The sequence below is a fragment of the Epinephelus lanceolatus genome, chromosome 17 (genome assembly GCF_041903045.1).
Source record: "Epinephelus lanceolatus isolate andai-2023 chromosome 17, ASM4190304v1, whole genome shotgun sequence".
Lineage (NCBI taxonomy): Eukaryota > Metazoa > Chordata > Actinopteri > Perciformes > Serranidae > Epinephelus > Epinephelus lanceolatus.
This window is the reverse complement of record NC_135750.1, coordinates 7,024,923-7,047,061: the sequence shown is the minus strand read 5'-3', so window position 1 is coordinate 7,047,061 and position 22,139 is coordinate 7,024,923. Positions and strand designations below refer to the sequence as shown.

Genomic DNA, 22,139 nt, shown 5'->3' with positions numbered 1-22,139 from the left:
GACTTAGTATTTAAGAATAAATGAAATAAATGAAAAAGGGTTGGATTGGTATATTAGATAAATACATGTAGAGAAAAATAAACTGTAAACATGTTTTAATGTGTGTATCTGTGTCTGCAGCTCTGCTTGTAGTTCCTATGAAGTCCACCAGACGGCGCCATTACACCAGACACCAGCAGCTGACAGGTAAAACTCACTCAGTGAACTTTTAAAGGTTTTTAAAAACTTTTATTTCATTGATAACTAAAACGTGTATGACCTTCACCACATCTCAGAGGGGAATATTTTAATTTTATTCATACATAATATTCAATATTTTGATATTGACTGATTATCAGCAAAATGAATAAAATTATAGTGTGGACAATAACTAATAAACATTAATTTATTTATTTTTATTTTATTGAAGTACATACATGTGTAAATATGTATGATAATGTCGAATTATACTTCTCTTTCTAAATTCAATATAAGTCAACATATCCGGCAAAAAATAAAAATTAAATACAAACAAATTTAATATTTAAAATTAATATATCTTAAAGAATAAAAAACATGATAATAATAAAACAACTACAATAAAGGGATTTAGTATTTTAAAACGAAAACATTTGATTTAGTGGAAAAGGGCTGAATTTGTATATTAGATAAATACATTTAATTAAGAGGAAATTAGTTGTAAACATGTTTTAATGTGTGTATCTGTCTGCAGCTCTGCGTGTAGTTCCTACTGAAGTCCACCAGAGGGCGCCATTACCCCAGACACCAGCAGCTGACAGGTAAAACTCTGACACCCTCATCACATCTCAAAGCAAAATATATTGTTAGTGCTTCATTAGATTCAATATATTTAATTAGTGGATTATAGGTATTATATTTAAACCTATAAGTGTGTATAAAATAATAAAAAACAAAACAATACAATATTTTACAAATTTACTGTGTTAATGCGATATAATATAATATAATATAATATAATATAATATAATATAATATAGTATAATATAATATTAACAAGACAATAGTTAATAAATCATTTTTCTCAAACTGACTTTGTTTAAGTAGCAAAAACAAAATTAAGGTATTTCTCATGTCTTCCTAAGATAACATATTCCAATAAAACAAAGTAGATTTTAAAAATAGAAAATAAAATTCATTTATTAATTTTTTGTAACCTCTTACCCTGTCAGGGGTCGCAGGGGGCTGGAGCCTATCCCAGCTGACATTGAGTGAGATGCGAGGTACACCCAGGACAGGTCACCAGACTATCACAGGGCTGACACATAGAGACAGACAACCATTCACACTCACATTCACACCTACGGACAATTTAGAGTCACCAATTAACCTAATTGCTGATTAATCTTTTTTTATTATTATTATTCACTCCACAAATGCTAATAGATGCAGAGAAATAGCACAAAATAAATGTATTAAATTAAATTAAAAAGGGTTTGATTGGTTTATTAGATTAATTATGATAAATACATTTCAATGAAAATGATGAAACAAGTGTGTGATTGCTCTCTCTCTCCATTCGACAAAATTAAATCAGCTAAAGGGATGTTGCTAGGCTTTATGAAGCCTGAATCACGCTCACTGCTCCCTTCCATTTGCTGAAAAAAGGGCTTGAACCCAGGATTGCTGCTTGCAGCTACATTATGTATTCATGCTTATTGGCAGGTTGGACATGTGTGCATATAAACCTCCTCCACACAAATACACACACAAAAAAAATTCAGTTTAAAATATTTTTTATTTATTAAGACAATGAAAAGTCTGATACAACCACACACGTTACTTCGTGCAGAGACACTTAAGGCATGAAAATCTCTCTGCTGGTTTGTCCAAAAACTGAACAGGCTGCCAATGAAACAAAAATTATGAAAAAGAATAATGAAAAGAAAATATGATTCAGTTTTAATTCAGCAGTTTAACTCAGTGACTTAAAGGAATAGTCCCACATTTTGGCAAAAAAAAAAAAACAACAAAAAACAAAAGATCGTCCACTCTCTTAAATGAGCAGATTATTACCACTCTGTCTGTTCCGCAGATATGAAGACAGAGCCAGGAGCTAGTTAGCTTATCTTAGCATAAAGAGTGGAAACACGGGAAACCGCAAGCCTGGCTGCACCCAAATAACAAAATCCAACAACGAACACAATCAAAACTCACCTATAAACATGGTATATCTCACATTAATTACAGAACAAATATGAGAATGGTAACCATCTCCTAATTCTCAGCAAGAGAGCAGAGAAGCAAATTTCCCAAAATGTTGAACTAGTCCTTTTAAAGGGAACAATAAAATCAAAATGAAGGGTGTTAAAACTTCCAAAACACTGGCTAGAAAACATTCACAATCATGAGCATTCTTGTATTCATTATTTAAAAGTTGCTGAAAAAAAATGAATTATAAAAACATTAATTTATGTGGGGATAAATTTTACAGCAAATGGTCATTTGAAATAGCCATATAATGTATGTTGATCTCCTCTCCCTCTTTAAATATGTGTCATTCTTATATAATATTTGTTCACAAATTATTTTTAACTGCTTTACAATCTCCTGCAAAATCCATCATTTGAACCATAAATAAAATAATCTGATAGGCAAGAGGAATATAAATGATCATTTCAAGATAAATTATAGAACTACCATGCTGTTATAAATAATTGTAAAATCACAAGTTATCTCACATCAGAAGCTGGACATGTAGCCAGCATGCGCGGGAAATTAAACCTGCAGTGGCTTTTTTGTTTTTACAACCTCTGGAGAAACATATTCTTCACAGTATTCAAAGAAAGGGATGTGAAATTCAAGAAAACACAGTCTGAGTGTGTTCATAACAAATACTGAACACACATTTTGGTGAGAGTAATACAAGAAGTCTTGTACGTTTTAAATACTATTAATGTCACATATAAGGCTGCTGCAACTCCAAAACATCCCTTCAAAAATATGGCCCACCAGAAAGAAAAATATTTCACAATCATCGTTACTGTTATCCACCACAGTACCTTTATCACTTTTTTCAGAGTGCTAACATTAAAAAAAGGACACAGTTTTTAAATCTAAAGTGCTAAACAACCACACCTACACACTGAAAGGTTACTCTATGTGTTTGGTGTTGTTTATTTTATGTTCTCTTATAACTGAATGTGAAGGTAACTGATTGGTGGAGAGATTTATCATTTGGGATTTGACAGCTGCAGTTAGTCTGTTTGGACGTAATTCACCAGGCCAAAAAAAAAAGAAGACATTTTTAATTCACATTAAAGTGTCTTAAAAGTTAATTTTAAATGCACAACAGCAACAAACATGTTTTTGGCCAAAGCTGACATTTGTGAAGGACTGAACTTTCTCCTTAAATGTTTTTAAGGTGAAGATTCTTCATCGAAATTACACCACAAGAAATCTCTGTCCCTACGAAACAGAAACAAGGTCAGTGTAGTTTTGTCTTTTGTTGACTGTTTACGTCACGATTGTTTACTTTGTGTTCGGATGATGTCTTCTGCATGTGTTTAAACAGCAAAGCAGGTCACAAGACCACAAGGTGCAGACTTAAGAGGTGATTTATCAAGACAGAAAACTAGATCCACAAATTGGTGCTTGGTTTGCAGACACCGCCGAGTTATTACTGCTTAGATTTGCTATTCAGTGAAATGATTAATTTGTTTTACACCAGAAAATTAAATGTAAAAAGGTTTTGCATTCTACTAATGCTAACAGACGCAGCTTTGGCTGGGTAAAGTGCAGCTACAGAGAAAGACATACTACCATGTGTGCAAAAGGCATCATCTGAATTCACAGTTGAACTTCAATCACGATCCAAGTTCATTCTTTTATGCACTTAATTAAAGCACTTATTTACGGCGGCCCTGAAAGCTCATTACACTGCGACTGAAGAAAGCATATAGCTAAAACACCATCAAATAAAGGAGAGCATGCCTCATACATGTGCAGCACAACAAAACAGATTTGTTAATGTGTATCTTAATTTGCCTGTTGTGTTTTCTTAAGTTGCAGTATATTGAGCTCTCAGGGCCACCGTACTTTCTGTCTCTTCAGGGTCACATTTGGCTGGAATTCATCACTAAAAACAAAGGCAAGAAAACACACAAGAAATGCAAACATAAAAAGGCAGTAACTTGCACACATTCACACTGTTCTGCAATTTAGAGACTCCATTCACCAGATCTGACTTGTCTTTGGAGTGCAGAGGAAAACAAAAAAACAAAAAAACCCTCCTCAAGCAAAGAGCTGCAGATCTTACTGGAGTTTTCAAACTGGCTGATCATGACTAGGTAACTATGGAGAAGAAGCTTTGCTTGGAGAAAACAATGATGGCACATTTAATGTAGATCATTACATTTGTGCAAACTTTGGCATCTGAAGCTCGCTGTGAGTATACTGTAAAGGATAACTGGCTTCAGGAACCTTCGAGAAACACCGTTTATCAGACTGGTTTCTTCCTCAGCTACACTCACACCTCGCTGCTAACAACCTCAAACACAAGAAGCCGACAGGAAGAGGGACAGAGTTCTTCCTTTTACCTAAAGGCCTGGAAGAAGTTCCCAAGGAAAGATAAAGTGAGGCAAGCTCTTGAGTATGTGGAAAAGGCAGAAAATACAGACTTGATTTCAATGACTTATCAAAATGCCACAAAAACAAACTTCAGAAGACGCCACGACCTCCAAAATTGAACACTTCCTGCACATTCTCTGGTCCATTTAAAGCAGTGAACAATCAGTCCAGTTATTCATACTGTACCAGGGAGCTGCCGACTACAATCAGAGTCTGGATGCCACAAAGGAAACCCAGGTTAAACTCAACTTTCACTCACTTTGTTCACAGATTTTTCCAGGATTTGATCCTCGGGTCACACTCCTTCCAGACTCCAAGGCTTCAGTCATCTCCCAGAAAGTATCCATATTGTATGAATGTGGCTACCGCAGCAGGTCACATACTATACTCACTAAGTCTCAGGTTCAGGTCTTTCCTGCTGTGTTTTCTGTCTCTCCAGTGTGTTCTGTGCAAAGGAAACACTTTAAGACAGCCTTCAGGAAAAAAAAGTATTATGATTCCAAAGTGCATGTGTTTGGCAATCAGCTGACTTCAGAGAAAAAAGTACATAAAGGACAATCTTTGAGGAGATCAAACGTCTGTCAGTTCATCCTCTGTTTAATAGAGATGACGTCAATATCTCGACTGGATGCAGTCACTGTCTCTGATATTGATCAGCATGTTCTTGACCTCTTGCAGAGTCCAGCAGGGTTCTGATGGACGTCAGGTCTTCAGATGGATAGGTCAGTGTCTGTGTCAGTGGGTGTGGTCTTTGGGCTCATGCTGCCTCCTCTCTCTTCAGGAATGGAGGACGAGTCGCCGTTGACACTGGGCAGCACACCTGGAACACGCATATGCAAAGAATGAACACACATCAACTTCCATGGGTTATTTACGATTTGCTTATATTTAGCAGAAGAATTCAAAGTCCAGGGAGCTAAAGTCAATGGTGGAAGATATATTGGGAGCTTTTCCACAAAGATAAATACTAAATCACGAGTAGAAGTCCTGCATTTAAATTCATTCTTATGACGCCTTGACATTTTTATGACACACTGTACTATAACTTTAATGACATACTATGACATGACATTTTCATCACATTTTTGATGACATGCTATACTATGACATTTTTTTATCACATTTTTGAAGACATGCTATACTATGACATTATCCTCACATTTTTGACAACATACTATATTATGACTTTTTCATCATATTTTTGAGGACATGCTATACTATGACGTTTTCATCACATTTTTGAAGACATCCTCTACCATGATGTTTTCATCACATTTTTGACAACATCCTATACCATGACGTTTTCATCACAGTTTTAACGACATACTAAACTATGACGTTTTCATCAAATTTCTGACATGACGTTTTCATCACATTTTTGACGACATACTATACTATGACATTTTTGTCACATATTTGACGACATGCTTTACTATGATATTTTCATCACATTTATGACGACATACTATACTATGAAGTTTCTATGCCATTTTTTGTGAGGGCATACTAAACTATGCCCTTTTTATCACAATTTTGACGACATACTATACTATGACGTTTCCATCACATTTATGACGACGTGCTTTACTATGATGTTTTTATCACATTTTTGACGACATGCTTTACTATGACGTTTTTAACACATTTCTGACGACATGCTTTACTATGACGTTTTCATCACATTTATGACGACATGCTTTACTATGATATTTTCATCACATTTATGACGACATACTATACTATGAAGTTTCTATGCCATTTTTTGTGAGGGCATACTAAACTATGCCCTTTTTATCACAATTTTGACGACATACTATACTATGGCATTTTTATCACATTTCTGACAACATACTATACTATGACGTTTCCATCACATTTATGACGACGTGCTTTACTATGACGTTTTCATCACATTTTTGACGACGTGCTTTACTATGACGTTTTCATCACATTTTTGACAACATACTATACTATGACATTTTCATCACATTTCTGACAACATACTATACTATTATGTTTTCATCACATTTTTGATAACATACTACACCACAACGTTTTTGACGACATACTATTGCGTTTTTGTGGCTTTTTGATGACATACTACAACATTGTTGGGATTCACTGGACCACAGGTGATTTATCATTTGTTAAGATCCAAATTGGACATGTACAGGTTTTTTCTCTGGGTCTTGCCATCTGGGATGGTGGCTGAGACTGCTTGTTCTTTGTTTATTCTTTAAAGTCAGTCAGTCATTTCTCTACAGGATGCCTCACTGTCACACCTAAGTGAGAGATCAGTCTTCAAACTTGATTGGACACCACTGTCACAGTGACATGTGACTCTGTGATGTCACCAACCCATCTTAGGGAGATCCTTCTACTCTCCATCCCGCTCTGTTCTCGTGAGCCTCTGAAGAGAGCTCTTTCTCCTGGACCTTGACCGAGGTAGCACATAGGCAGGAGGACCTGCTACGGCCTTCCCCATTCTCCCACTTCTGCATGCTCACAGCAGGAGCTGCAGCCTTGCTCTTAATGTGGCCTGCTCACAGCAGACCAAGAACCTGAAGACCAGAGAAGTTAGTGTGCCAAACACAAGGTTTGCAACTAACTTTCCAGCGACAAGGAGATCCAAGTCAAGTTAGCACCAGACTTCTAACTCTGCAAGGATACCGAGCGACTGATCTCCTCGGCTCTGCACCTTTGGAACAAGGACACAGCAAAGACTGCACCTGGAACCACAGCTCTTTCCACCCTTCCTCTGCCTGCTAACAAAAACAGCACACAACAAAGCAACTCTTCCCTCCATTCAAGGATTGGTAGTGTAATGACTGGACATAGCATTATTACAGTTGTACAACCTAAGGAAGACTGACTTGATTGTGATTTAATGCTATTCATTGAATAATTGTTTTAATTGTTTGCAGTTACATTATTGGTTAGTTGGCTTCACCAAAGCTAAGTGATGTTATTTTGTCAATGTTTTACATCGACAGAATCTTGCATGGGATTGAAATTCCTCTGCACTAACCCAGACCCTTTTGCAACACATATCACGTACACATATACTCACACAAATTTTCTTTCAACATACTTACACCCTAATAGGGAACTCCAAGCTTCTTTTTCTTTGTCTTTGTCCTAACTGACTACACAGTACCAACCTTCCAGGGTATCAAGCCATCTTTGAATTGGCAATCTTGTAGTTTTCTTGTAGTTGTTTCTCTCTCTCTCAACCATGCTTGTATATGCTTAGCTGGTTGGAATTTATGTGTTTTGATTGCATTGCTTTCTTTATGAATAAATACTTTTGGAATTGCACCTGCTGTCTGTTTAATATTGCACAAGATTCAATCAAAGCTCATCCTCTGCTATGTCAAGAACTCCTCATGCTAGTGCTATATAAATATGGTAATTTATGAACTTTTTTATGAATTATTTTTTAGCATCACATTTTTGACGACATACTACACTGACTTGTGTTGTTGTGTTGTCTTGATTTTGGCAACATGCTATACTATGACTTTTTTTATGATTTTTGATGACATACGATACTATGACATTTTTTCAGGATTTTTGATAACATGCTATACTATGAAGTTTTTTTATGATTTTTGATGACATGCTATATTATGATGTATTTTCGTGATTTTTGCCAACATACTATACTATAGCGTTTATTCATGATTTTTGACGACACACTATACTATGACGTTTTTTGGTGATTTTTGCCGACATACTATACTATGAAGTTTTTTCTTGATTTTTGACGACACACTATACTATGACTTTTTTTGGTGATTTTTGACAGCATACTTACACTATGAAGTTACTATGACCTTTTTTCAGGATTTTTGATGACATGCTATACTATGATTTTTTTTTTATGATTTTTGCCGACATATTATACTACAGCATTTATTCATGATTTTTGACGACATTCTATACTATGACGTTTTTTCGTGATTTTTGCCGACATACTATACTATGGCGTTTATTCATGATTTTTTACGACATTCTATACTATGACGTTTTTTCATGATTTTTGATGGCATACTATACTATGACCTTTTTTCATGGTTTCTGATGGCATACTATACTATGACCTTTTTTCATGGTTTTTGATGACATACTATACTATGACCTTTTTTCAGGATTTTTGATGACATGCTATACTATGATTTTTTTTTTATGATTTTTGCCGACATATTATACTACAGCATTTATTCATGATTTTTGACGACATTCTATACTATGACGTTTTTTCGTGATTTTTGCCGACATACTATACTATGGCGTTTATTCATGATTTTTTACGACATTCTATACTATGGCGTTTATTCATGATTTTTGATGACATGCTATACTATGACTTTTTTTCATCATTTTTGACAACATACTATACTATGACGTTTTTCATGATTTTTGAACAACATATTTTACTATGGCGTTTATTCATGATTTTTGATGACATGCTATACTATGACTTTTTTTCATCATTTTTGACAACATACTATACTATGACGTTTTTCATGATTTTTGAACAACATACTATACTATGACATTTTTTCAGGATTTTTGATGACATGCTATACTATGATTTTTTTTTATAATTTTTGATGACATGCTATACTGTGACGTATTTTCGTGATTTTTGCCGACATACTATACTATAGCGTTTATTCATGATTTTTGACGACACACTATACTATGACTTTTTTCGGTGATTTTTGACGGCATACTTATACTATGAAGTTTTTTCGTGATTTTTGATGACATACTATACTATGACTTTTTTTGGTGATTTTTGACGGCATACTTATACTATGAAGTTTTTTTGTGATTTTTGACGACACACTATACTATGACTTTTTTTGGTGATTTTCAACGGCATACTATACTATGAAGTTTTTTCATGATTTCTGACGACATTCTATACTATGACGTTTTTTTCATGATTTTTTAGGACATTCTATACTATGACGTTTTTTCATGATTTTTGATGGCATACTATACTATGGCGTTAATTCATGATTTTTGCTGACATACTATACTATAGCACTTATTCATGACTTTTGACGACACACTATACTATGACGTTTTTTGGTGATTTTTGACGGCATACTATACTATGAAGTTTTTTCATGATTTTTGCCAACATACTATACTATAGCGTTTATTCATGATTTTTTACGACATTCTATACTATGACATTTTTTCCTGATTTTTGATGACACACTATATATTTTCCTGATTTTTGACAACATACTATACTATGACGTTTTTTCATGATTTTTCACGACACACTATATTATGACGTTTTTCATGATTTTTCACGACATAACATAGTATGGCGTTTTTTGGTGATTTTTGACGGCATACTATACTGTGACGTTTTTTCGTGATATTTGCCGACATACTATACTATAGCGTTTATTCATGATTTTTTTTACAACATTCTATACTATGACGTTTTTTCATGATTTTTGATGGCATACTATACTATGACCTTTTTTATGGTTTCTGATGACATGCTATACTATGACATTTTTCAGGATTTTTGATAACATACTATATGATATATTTTCCTGATTTTTGACAACATACTATACTATGACGTTTTTTTCATGATTTTTTCACAACACACTATACTATAACGTTTTTTCATTATTTTTCACAACATACTATAGTATGGCATTTTTTCATGGTTTTTGATGACATGCTATACTATGATGTTTTTTGCGATTTTTGACAACATTCGATACCATGACTTTTTTGGTGATTTTAGATGGCATACTATACTATGACGTTTTTTTTCGTGATTTTTGCCGACATACTATACTATAGCGTTTATTCATGATTTTTGACGACACACTATACTATGACGTTTTTTGGTGATTTTTGATGGCATACTATACTATGACGTTTTTTCGCATGATTTTTGACAACATACTATACTAAGACATATTTTTGTGATTTTTGCCGACATACTGTACTATAGCGTTTATTCATGATTTTTGACGACACACTATACTATGACTTTTTTTTAAATGATTTTTGATGACATGCTATACTATGACTTTTTTTTTCAGGATTTGTGATGACATGCTATACTATGATGTTTATTTGTGATTTTTGACAACATACTATACTATGAAGTTTTTGTTGATTTCAGACGGCATACTATAGTGTGACGTTTTTTTCATGATTTTTGATGGCATACTATACTATGACATTTTCTCGTGATTTTCGAAAACATACTAAACCATGACCTTTTTAGTGATTTTAGACGGCATACTATATTATAATGTTTTATGGTGATTTTTGAGGAGATACTATACTACGACGTTTTTCCATGATTTTTGACTGCATACTATGCTATGATATATTTTCATGATTTTTGATGACATACTATACGATGATATATTTTACTGATTTCTGACGACATACTATACTATGATGTTTTTTGGTGATTTTTGACGACATACTATAGTATGGTGTTTTTTTTTTTATGATTTTCCATGACATACTAGGCTATGACCTTTTTTCATGGTTTTTGACGACATACTATACTATGACGTTTTTTCGTGATTTTTGGCAACATACTATACTATGACTTTTTTGGTGATTTTAGACGGCATACTTTACTATGACGTTTTTTTTCATGATTTTTGATGACATACTATACTATGATATATTTTCCTGATTTTTGACGACATACTATGCTATGATGTTTTTTCATGATTTTTCACGACACACTATAGTATGGTGTTTTTTTCAGGATTTTTGATGGCATGCTATACTATGACATTTTTGGTGATTTTTGACGACATACTATAGTATAGTGTTTTTTCATGATTTTTGATGACATGCTATATATACTATGACGTTTTTTCGTGATTTTTGACAACATACTATACTGTGACCTTTTTTCATGATTTTTGACAACATACTGTACTATGACATTTTTTCAGGATTTTTGATGACATGCTATACTATGATATATTTTCCTGATTTTTGACGACATACTATACTATGACGTTTTTTCATGATTTTGGAAAACATACTATACTATGATGTTTTTTCGTGATTGTGGTGAATGCTATACAATGATGTTTTTGGGTGATTGTGGACAACATACTACACTATGATGTTTTTGTGACATTTTTAATGGCATACTTTTATAATGTGTTGGTGACATTTTTGACGACATACTATAGCACAATGTTTCTGTGACATGTCTAAGGTCATAATATACATTTTGACATTTTTGATGACATACTATAGCACATTGTTTTTGTGACATCTCTAATGTCATAATATACATCTTGACATTTTTGTGACATTTCTGATGACATACTTTACTATGACATTTTTATTACATTTTTCATGGCATACTGTATTATGACTTCGTTAGATTTTTGATGACATACTATATTATGACGTTTTGTTACATTTTTGATGGCATGCCATACCATGACCTTTTAATGACTTTTTATGACACACCATACTATAACTTTCAGGCATACTATGACTTATTTTCTAAAAAATTTTATGACATGGTATGAATTTTTAATGAAATACTCGTGGCATACTATACTATGACGTTTTTTATATTATACTTTACTATGGCCTTTTTTTTTAATGATATACTATACTATGATTTTTTTAAATTATTTTGATGACACACTTAGACCTTTGTTGACATACTCTTCTATGAATTATTTAATGGCTTTTTTATGGCAAACTATACTGACTTTTTTTTAGGCAAAATATACTATTACTTAGTGTCTTAAAAAGTTTACTATACTATATATACAATACTGTAAAGTTTTTAATAAATTTTGTGGCATATTATACTATGATGTTTTATGATTTGGGGGTAAACAAAATTAACAAAATTTTCATGACATAATTTTAGCAAAACTATGATCTCTTTTTTCAAATTTTAAGAAATACTACACAATGAATTTTTTTTTAGGTTTTTTTCTTGGTAAACTAGACTATGGCCTGTCATAATGACATACTGTACTACTTTTTTCATGACACACTATACTATACTACTGTATGACTTTCATTTTTTAAAATGACATATTGTACTAGGAATTTTCCTTGATTTTTTCATGGCAGAGTATACTGTGACTTTTCATGACATACTATATTGTGATTTTTCTTCATGACTAGAACTAGAACTTTTTTGATTAAATTTTTATGACATAATATACTATGACTTTTCCCTACTACACTTTGACTTTTTGGCCGCAACCTCACTGATGTAACCAGTTAGAACTCAAAAAGAGCGATGTATGAAAAAGGTCTTCAAAGGTATTAAATTTAGCTTTAGGACTCCTTCATATATTCTGAGTATTTAGCCTAAACACTGGGGTATCACTGCTTCTACTCTGAGTTCTTTTCCACCACTGACAATACTAAAAAAGGCAGTGCGTGTCTTACGTTCAGTATCATAAACAGAGCTGTCTGAGCATGTCCGGTTTCTGCGCTGAGTTGACCGTTGACCTCCACTCAAGTACTCCTTAAGTACCCCTGACCTGAGGGGAAAACAGAAAAGAATGATTAAAACTCAAAAAGGAAACTTAATCATCTTGGTCAATATTCTTAATAATCAGTGTTTTGGCTGCTTAATATAAAATGTCTGCCATAGGTGGTTTACTTTGGCTTTGGTTTCTCTCTGTGTGATGAAAGACAGAGAGAAACATGTCACCAATAATAGACCTCATTTTCCCTGACATTTTCCTCTTTCTTAAAGGACATTGGACACATTTGCAAATATTATCTATAAACATCTGTTTTGGAGAAATCAGACATCCTGCATGGTCTTTATTTGATGATTATTAATTAGTAATACATCAATATCCACGTAAATGTACACAGGTTTTGTCTTTCTGTCCAGAGTTCGAGAAAAACATTTTATTTTGCAAGGTCAGGTGAAGGAGAAGATGTTTGGTCCCTCTGAAGAGATAAGCTACAATTTATCCTTTCTCCAAGAGATTAAAGTTATCAGTGATGAATGGAAGGAGTTGTAATGACTCTATCCAGACTGTGCCCGCTAAACGATCCTCTAAAAAAAAAGTTTTGTTCAATCTTCTCACGGGTTAAAAAAAGAAGAGATTTGGGTCATCACTGCCTTCACACAACATTTTTTCTTCATTCACCTGACCTCAACGAGCTTGCCTTCTTGTACAGCTGATGAAGAATCAGCCCAAGCAACATCAGCTACCACAATTTTGTTTGTAAATTGTAAATGTCAATAAAAATGTTTCTATCCAGACTTGTTCATTATTAATTTTCCTCCCTACACTATTATATGATGTCTCAAAATGTTACTACAACATGTAACTGCAAAAGGTCAAGAAACAAGAAGTATAATACACCAGTGTTTGTATACATGTCTTCTATCAGAGGGGAAAGGTCATCAGTGAGACAACATGATACCAAAACTGTACTTTAAAGCCGCATTAATTATCTCAAACAGAATGTGACCCTACATTTTTACTGACTTGGCAATTGGACTGCTGTATACCATAACTATCCATTATGTATACCTTGCCATATATGTTGATATATTCTGTTTAAAAATATACTATATTTGTATTGTACTTCACTTATTATATTACAAGTACTGTATTAAAGTTCAAATAAACTGGGTTTAACAGGAAGTAAACTTCACTAAAATTTAAATGCATTTCTTTTCAGTCTGGGTTTTATTGTCTTTTACTGTTCATGGTATTAATATTGTTGTTGTTTTTTTTGTATAAGTTTTCTTTGCTCCATGACATTGTTGTCAATCCTGTACTGCTTTGCAAGACTTTTTAGGCTGAAACTGTTATCCTTGTCTGTAAAGTGATGAGAATATCATGAAGACACACCCCTACATTCTGGTTCATATGAAGAGTTCAGTTTCTTTTTTTGTTTTAGTTTTCACTATGTTCATATCTATATTAACATTTACTTTATTGGCCCATTTGAGCTTTTGTATTACACACTGATACATATTTTTATTTTACTTTCTGCTGTAACGGTGTCCTACAGAAGGCCTGGAAAGATAGGGCTATAAGCCCTTTGAGTATGATGAAGCTCTCTGACTGGACTCTGAAATAACTAAATAAAAAGAAAATTTCAAAAAAATACATATAAAGTAGTTATTATTATTATTGCTATTATTATAAGTTAATAAAATATGGATGTGTGTTTAAACTCACCTGTCAAAGCTGTAAGTACCTGGGTGACTGATTGACCTCTTCATCTGAGCAGACGGACAGAAAGAAGACATTTCTGTTAGTACAACAGTATTTATCAGTGTAGGATGTGCACAGTCCTGCAGCTTACTGAATGCGTACATTTCAAAAGACACTTTCTGCAAGTAATTTTAAAAAAGGGAAAAAACTGATAATGTGGGCTTCAGCTACAAACTAATCAAACTACAAATAACTGGGTGCAACTAACAAAGGAAAATACAGTGTAATCTAATTTTACAGGCAATTAACTAGTTTGTCTCCTCCAATCGTTTTACAATACATCTCTCTTTAATTGTGATTTCTTTTTGGCATTATTGGGAGTTTATCTTTACAGAGACCTCCATTTCAGCCTGCAGGTGTCAGGTGATTGATCATAATGATGATGAAAAACAAATGCATAAAGAAAAAACAATACAACAGAAACACAGCTAGAACCAAATTAAAGCTGTGTGTTTGCTGTGACTGAACAGTTTGAGTAGTTTTCAGGTCTGTGCAAAATATTTTTCACACATTTGTACAAACAGTACAAATTTTTTATTCAATTGAAAGCATCTAAAGGATTTAGTATCTTGGTTAAAATTCTCTAATAACAAGATTAAAGGTATTCTTATCAATGATGTTTCTTTATGTTACATAAGCAAATATCTTAAAAAAAAAAAAAAGATAAAAACAAATATTATTATCTTATTTGGCCTTATACATCCACTATTGGTAAGACCCTTTTTTTGTGAAAGTAACAACACTTGATGCTAGGGTTGGGTACCGTTCATAATTGAACTGATACGGTACCGGTAACGTTATCTGGCATTCGGTACCGGTACCAAACAGTACCTTATTTCGGTACTTTTTAAAGTCTAAACTTCTCAGTTTCAACATTTTATTGAGAACATTTAGGAACAGTGCTGCATGTTAACTTTTGTCCGCACATTTTTTTTTGACACCATTGTTGCTGAGTCTGAGGTGCGAGTCATGCGCTCTCGCTCCGCCTCCACCTCAGGTACCGAAATTTGGCACCGATTCATTTTAAGTGAATCGGTACTCGGTAGTACCGACGTGAATCGGTACCAAGTACAAAAAGTACCAAGTTTCGGTACCCAACCCTACTTGATGCACTTCAATGTTGCAGCTGGTAAAAGTGGGGCAAATTTCAACAGCTTTATATACTGCTGGATAGCTTAATCTGTAACTATATTTCATAATTTATTAGTTTGTATTTTGTATTGATAATCTGAATCTGTACAGCAACAAGTAACTAATACTGTAAAATAAATTAAGTAAAGTATAAAATATAATACTACCTTCCAAACTGTAGCGGAGTACAAATATAGAGCAGTGTAAAATGGAAATACTCGAGTACAAGTACCTCAAAACTATACTTAAGTACAGTACTTGAGTAAATGTACTTCGCTACATGCGACAACACTCCTAAATGAGAAGTCCTACATCTAAAATTTAGATGTAGAAAAGAAGAGGTTAAACAGACTTGAAAATATTAATAAAATATACTGTGCAGTGATGGAATGTAACCAAGTACATGTTAAGTGCAGTGCTTATGTAAGTACAAGTTTGTGGTACTCGCCACTTGCATCTTCATGCCCCTTTACTCCACTACATTTCACAGGAAAACATTGATCTTTTAACTCCACTGCATTTATTCGATAATTTTAGTTACTTTACATATTAAGAATTTTGAATACAAAACAGACAGAGGCTTATACATTTTTTTAAAAGTATTTAGTCGATTAATTAATTAGTTGATTGAGAGAAAATTAATTGTAAACTATTGTGATTGCTTGTCTTTTCTTCCTGTAAAAACATTTCATCATTCCAACTTTTTAAAAGTGAGTGCTGCTTTTCTTTAATTATTTAAATTCATTTATAATCATTGAGTAAAAATGTGTTTCAAATGTTAATAATTAAAAACAAATATTCAGTGCATTTTCCACAATAAACATTTTGACTGCAGGCTCTTCTATGGTCAAAATTTACCACACTGGGAAGATGTCAGTTTTTTATACATCCCCAAAACACACTAGTGTAGACTTACTGTACTTGAAATAGCTATAGAAAGTGTAATTACCCTTTCAGGAGGTCGGAGGTCAGGGGTCAAACTCTGGTTGGCGAGGGTCATACACTCTTCCAAAGTCCTGATGAAAGTTGCACAGGTTGCACTGAGGAGAGAGGCCTGGAGAAAGAGTGAGGGAATCACAATTATCTGTAGTCGTTACTGCATCACACTACAAATGTTTAAGTCCTCTTAAAAGTCGAGATGAACTTAAAGTACTGATGTTACTCTTGGAGACAAATAAAAACAAAAGTGTCATCTTACAATAGTAATCCTTCTGTCTGCACTAAGGTTTGTTTTTGGTGTATTTGATGGTGCAAACTTCTCACTGATGAACATTTACTGGTTCTATAAAACTTATTAAGATATGATTCCTAAAGTGGGAACAGACATTACACTATGCAATCAACCTTTGACTCATAATGATAAGTTATAGCGACAAAAAACTTGTCTGCATCGATTTAAGTTATAATAATTTAAAAAATAAATCAAAAGAAGATCACTTAGAAGTTGTGAGTCTAACATATTGAAAATAAAGAAAAATGTGACTGTCAAAAGAAACAAAATTAGTTTGGGGTCAACAGACGACGTGTTACCTCAGAGGTGGGCGTTTCCTCTGTGTCAGCAGTGTGCTGTGATTGGATCGTTTGGACCTGCTGGACGAGGAGATCGCAGTACAGACGAAGTTCAGACATCTTTGTCTTCAGACAATCTGGACCTGGCAAACGACACACACACACACACACACACACACACACACATACACACACACACACACACATAAATCTTTTACTAGACTTAACACCGTGTGCCATTTCGTAAGATAGAGTGTCATTTTTACTTCTCCATTAATAAAATGTAATAACTAGCACAAGCTCCTAAACAATATTTTTGAATACAGGTGAGATTGATGAATTGTAGCTTAAACAATGTGTGTGTATCACCCAGTATTTTTCATAATAGAAGTCCTACAGTTCCCTTTATTGGTACATTATGCTAAAATTACCAGGCTGCAGGTAATTTCCACGCACCTCAGTGTTTTTTGTTTGTTTGCTTTTTACCGGGCCTTTATTAACTACAGGTCTCCACATCAGCTTTTATGTAAGAATTTGTAGTAAGTACCACTTAAACACACAATGCAGAGTATGCCGTATTTGATCAATTTTACCATTTACCAATTGTTATAATTAGCCGCTCATGCTAAAATTGCTCCTTCTTCATACAAGTTTAGCTTTACAACATGACACACACTGTATTTGTGAACGTATGTGGTACTTCAGATGATGGCACTTGTTATTTAAAACACTCAGTACAATCAGTATAACAACTATCACAAAGACAAATTCAAAGAGAAGTCACAAGCTAAACTGTCTTACAAACAGGTGGGTTTTTTTATAATTTGTTTAGATGTCATTTTCCTAAAGAAAGGGAACAAATACAGATGAGGCTGACAAACAGATTTACATAAAACTCTGTGTACCTTTGTGTTTGTGACTGTCTAGTGTTCCAGCTTTGGACGAGCCTAAAGCCACCAGCCACCTCTGTCTCTCTGCAGCGTTCACAGCTCGAACGTAAAAATGCTGCTCACCAGGAATTATCAGCTCCAGACGCGTTGGATCTGTCGGATGAACTGAAATATAAAACATTAACAGTGTTTTAAGGATGTATTTAGATTTGTTTCATACCATGAGTGAGGACAGGTGAAGCATACAGGGTCAGCAAATAAAATCATCTGCCAGGAAAACATTTCAAACAGCAGTCTGACCTTTAATGTCACACACGGACATCTTGATAGATCCTTTGCTTCCTTTACCAACATCGTCCTCGCTGTCATAATAAGAGATGACTCCATTCTCTAGGACAAACCAGCGTGGCTGCCAGCCTGAGGACAGAAAACAGACTCAGTTAACAAATGTTTTATTGGACAAAATAACAATAAAAGTATACATTTTCAACATGAATTGATACACAAATAGTCATTTGAGGGGTGAAGTATTCCTTTAAGAGGTATTCCACTGATGTAGTACATAGGGATGCACAATATTATGGGCATGTCATCTGTTTCTGCCAATATTGGCTTTAAAATGAATAGAATCAGAATCGACCAACATGCTTAATTTGCACAATCAATTAATATTACATACCATGGAAAGTATTGTATTTCATGTCTCATCTGCTGGTGGGCATCATGATAAGAGTATGCATGCATAATATGATGTTAATACTATACTTGATGATCAGTAAAATTAGGTGGGGAAAAAAGTGAATATATCAATGTCGGTATTGGTTATCTGTCAAATAAGTTGTTACATATATCAGATATCTGCAAAAAATCCAACATCATGCATCCCTATTAGTACAGTGCAGCACTTCTATCAAACTGGGAGACTGACAAGGGACAGATTAAAATTGATACACCAGAAGCTATTGCAGATACTACAGAAATGCTGAATCTGTAAATGCTATAGTTGCAACGGAAGATTATTTTCATTGCTGATTAATCTACACATTATTTTCTTAATTAACTAATTAGTTAAATAGTCTGTAAAATGACAGAACGTTGTGAAAATGCTCATCACAGTTTCCTAAATCCAAAAATCTGAAAACTTGTGGTTTTACCGTCAAAAATCTCAGTATTCAAATCATTCATTTAGTATGTAAGTAGTAACAGCAAAATATATTTAAAGTATTAAAAGTAAAAGTGCTAACTTTATCTATCTGAATCCGCAATTCTTCATTGATTCCTGAGGCTGTGATGCATTTCAGTCACTCCAATGTAAAGAATAGAGAATTAAAATAAGTAAGAATAATTGTATGAAACAGATGTACATAAATATAACGGAAAAAAATAAAATAAAATAAAATAGAAACAGAAATGCGTAAAGACACTAGTACTTATTTAATATACACTAGTGCTTACTTAAAATATTAAGAATAAAATATGTTCACTGTGCTGAGTCTGTAAGTGTGTAAAATATACATATGTGTTCATTGTGCTACATTACACTGTACAAACTAGTATGTTACATTCAGAAACATAAGTTCACTACAATATATGCATCAGTAGAACAAAAACAACAATAAGAATGAACATAATGTTATGGCATTATGTGCATTCAGGGGGTGTTCGTGAGAATATACAGCTGATAATACTGAATATACATTTTACAATGTTATCACATAAAAATATAAAAATAAAATCTTTTTTCTTAATAACATTTTTCCTTTTAAAATGTAATGGGGTAAAAGTATTAAGTGGCAAAAAATGTAAATTATGGCAAGTCTGCAAATACCTCATAAAAATATTTAAGTGCAGTGCTTTAGTAAACGTTGTTTAGTAACTTCTTACCACTGCATGTTGAATATCAATAGCTTGAGTAATTAGTTATCATTAGGTGACAGCAGTGGTGCAGCTAGCATATGTCATATATCCTTACACAGTCACATTAGCTTGTTAGCTGCGATGGTAACGGTTAAATATGTTTGGAGAAGATGTTAAAATGGCTATTAGCACTGACAGCTAACACAAACATCGCCATTCATGACTCAGCCACTGTGTCTGCGTCTGGTCAGAAGGACAGTTAGCTTAAACAGCTGCGAGACATAAAGACAGACGACTCACCTGTCATGTAATTTGTCCATTTGTACAGAATCCCCTCCATGGCTGCACCTCACATCGGCTAGCTTAGCCTGTTAGCTTCTCGATGTAGCTCAAGCTAGTTAAGCTAACGTTCGCTCTCCCTCCCTCGACTGACAGCGGGTTAGAAAATAACCACCATCGTGAGCTGCTACGTGTCTAAAAATTAGTGAACTGCTGGTAACTACTGAGAGCTGACTGGCAGTGTCGGCAGAATAATATCATGCTGACGGTTAGTTTGTGCTAAGATGTTCATAAACTGACCAGCTAACTTATGAGCAGTCAGCTGATGGAGAAAAAATGTCAACAAAAGAGCAGGTTTCTCTACGGAAGGCTGCAAGGGACATTCCACAAGATGAATGAGAAGAATGGAAATGTTTAACATGACGTGTTGAGGAAGTATTCGTGTCCTTTACTTAAGTAAAAGTACGAATAACACATTGTAAATACTTGTAAATATTTAAAACCTTGCTGAAGTTAAAGTATGCAGCCTGAATGGTATCAGCAAAATGTACCTTAAAGTATGAAAAGTACCCAAAAGTAGACATTGTGCAGTAAAATGTTCCCTGCCAGTGTTTTACAGAAGTAGAACATGTATTAAGATCAGGGGCGTAAACATAGACAGTGCAAGAAGTGGGTTGCACTGGGGCCCATGAGATGGAGGGGCCCATAAAGAGAGTGGTCAGTAGCATCTATAACAAATCATATGCTTATTCCAAATAAACTATAACTAACTAAACTAAAAGTAAAAGTATTCATTATCAAGCCAAATGGGCTCATTAGTTGTTAGATTCATACATACTATATATTATGTAGATTATTTTTATTGATGCAATCACACGCCCAATTTTTTTAATGTTGTAGCAAGCTGCAATATAGTCTCTTACACAGACGCCAATGACATCGGCACGCTGGCTGACTCTGTCGTCTGTGGACATTCCCAAAGGAAAGTTGTAGTAGAACTAGCGCTGGCTCTCAGTGGCAGTGATGGGATTGGATCCAAATCTGTGTACTTCCGTACTTCTTCGACCAACAGCTGATTAGCTTTGCCTTACACCCGCCTACACCGGAATTGCTGTTCCCCGAATTGTTGTCGTAGTACAGCAGAAAAGGAAGTGTTCAGTGCATCGCAAGAAGAGATTAAAATGGATATGATTTCATCTGATTCAGCTATATTGCAGAGCTGCAACATCCACAAGATTGGAGAATTTAAGGATTTACCTATGGCAACATCATCACATGGTCTGGATATCCCCGGCCATTTCTATTACAAAACAAAAGACAAATGTCCCCAGACTCCCATTACAAAGTAAAGGAGGCTGGTCACACGAGACTAGCTGCAATAGAGCTAATGTTATTCATTTTTATACTGTTTGACAATGTAGTGTATTTTTTTTAAATCTTCATCTGCAAAGCATGAAATTAAGACAACAACAATACAATATTTTTAAAAATGGTAAGAGCTAAGAAGAATAGTATGTACAGAGGCAAAAACAAAACAGAAGGAAATAAAACACAAAAATTACAAATCACAAAAGTACAAATCAGGCATTAAAAGAAAAAGCTTTCCTTTAAAAATACTTTTAGGCAATGATTT

At 34.0% G+C, this 22,139-nt stretch overlaps 1 protein-coding gene across 1 annotated transcript; it reads right to left on the bottom strand.

Moving 5' to 3' along the window:
- Positions 1–1,737: 1,737 nt before the first annotated feature.
- plekha3 (pleckstrin homology domain containing, family A (phosphoinositide binding specific) member 3) lies at positions 1,738–20,859 on the bottom strand. The gene is made up of 8 exons (XM_033634629.2): positions 20,528–20,859; positions 18,671–18,787; positions 18,386–18,535; positions 17,502–17,623; positions 16,921–17,025; positions 14,805–14,848; positions 13,039–13,133; positions 1,738–5,407 (listed from the first exon to the last, which is right to left on the bottom strand). Exons 1-8 carry the CDS (start codon positions 20,565–20,567, stop codon positions 5,298–5,300), a joined length of 783 nt encoding a protein of 260 aa, XP_033490520.1. The 5' UTR covers positions 20,568–20,859; the 3' UTR covers positions 1,738–5,297.
- Positions 20,860–22,139: the final 1,280 nt, after the last annotated feature.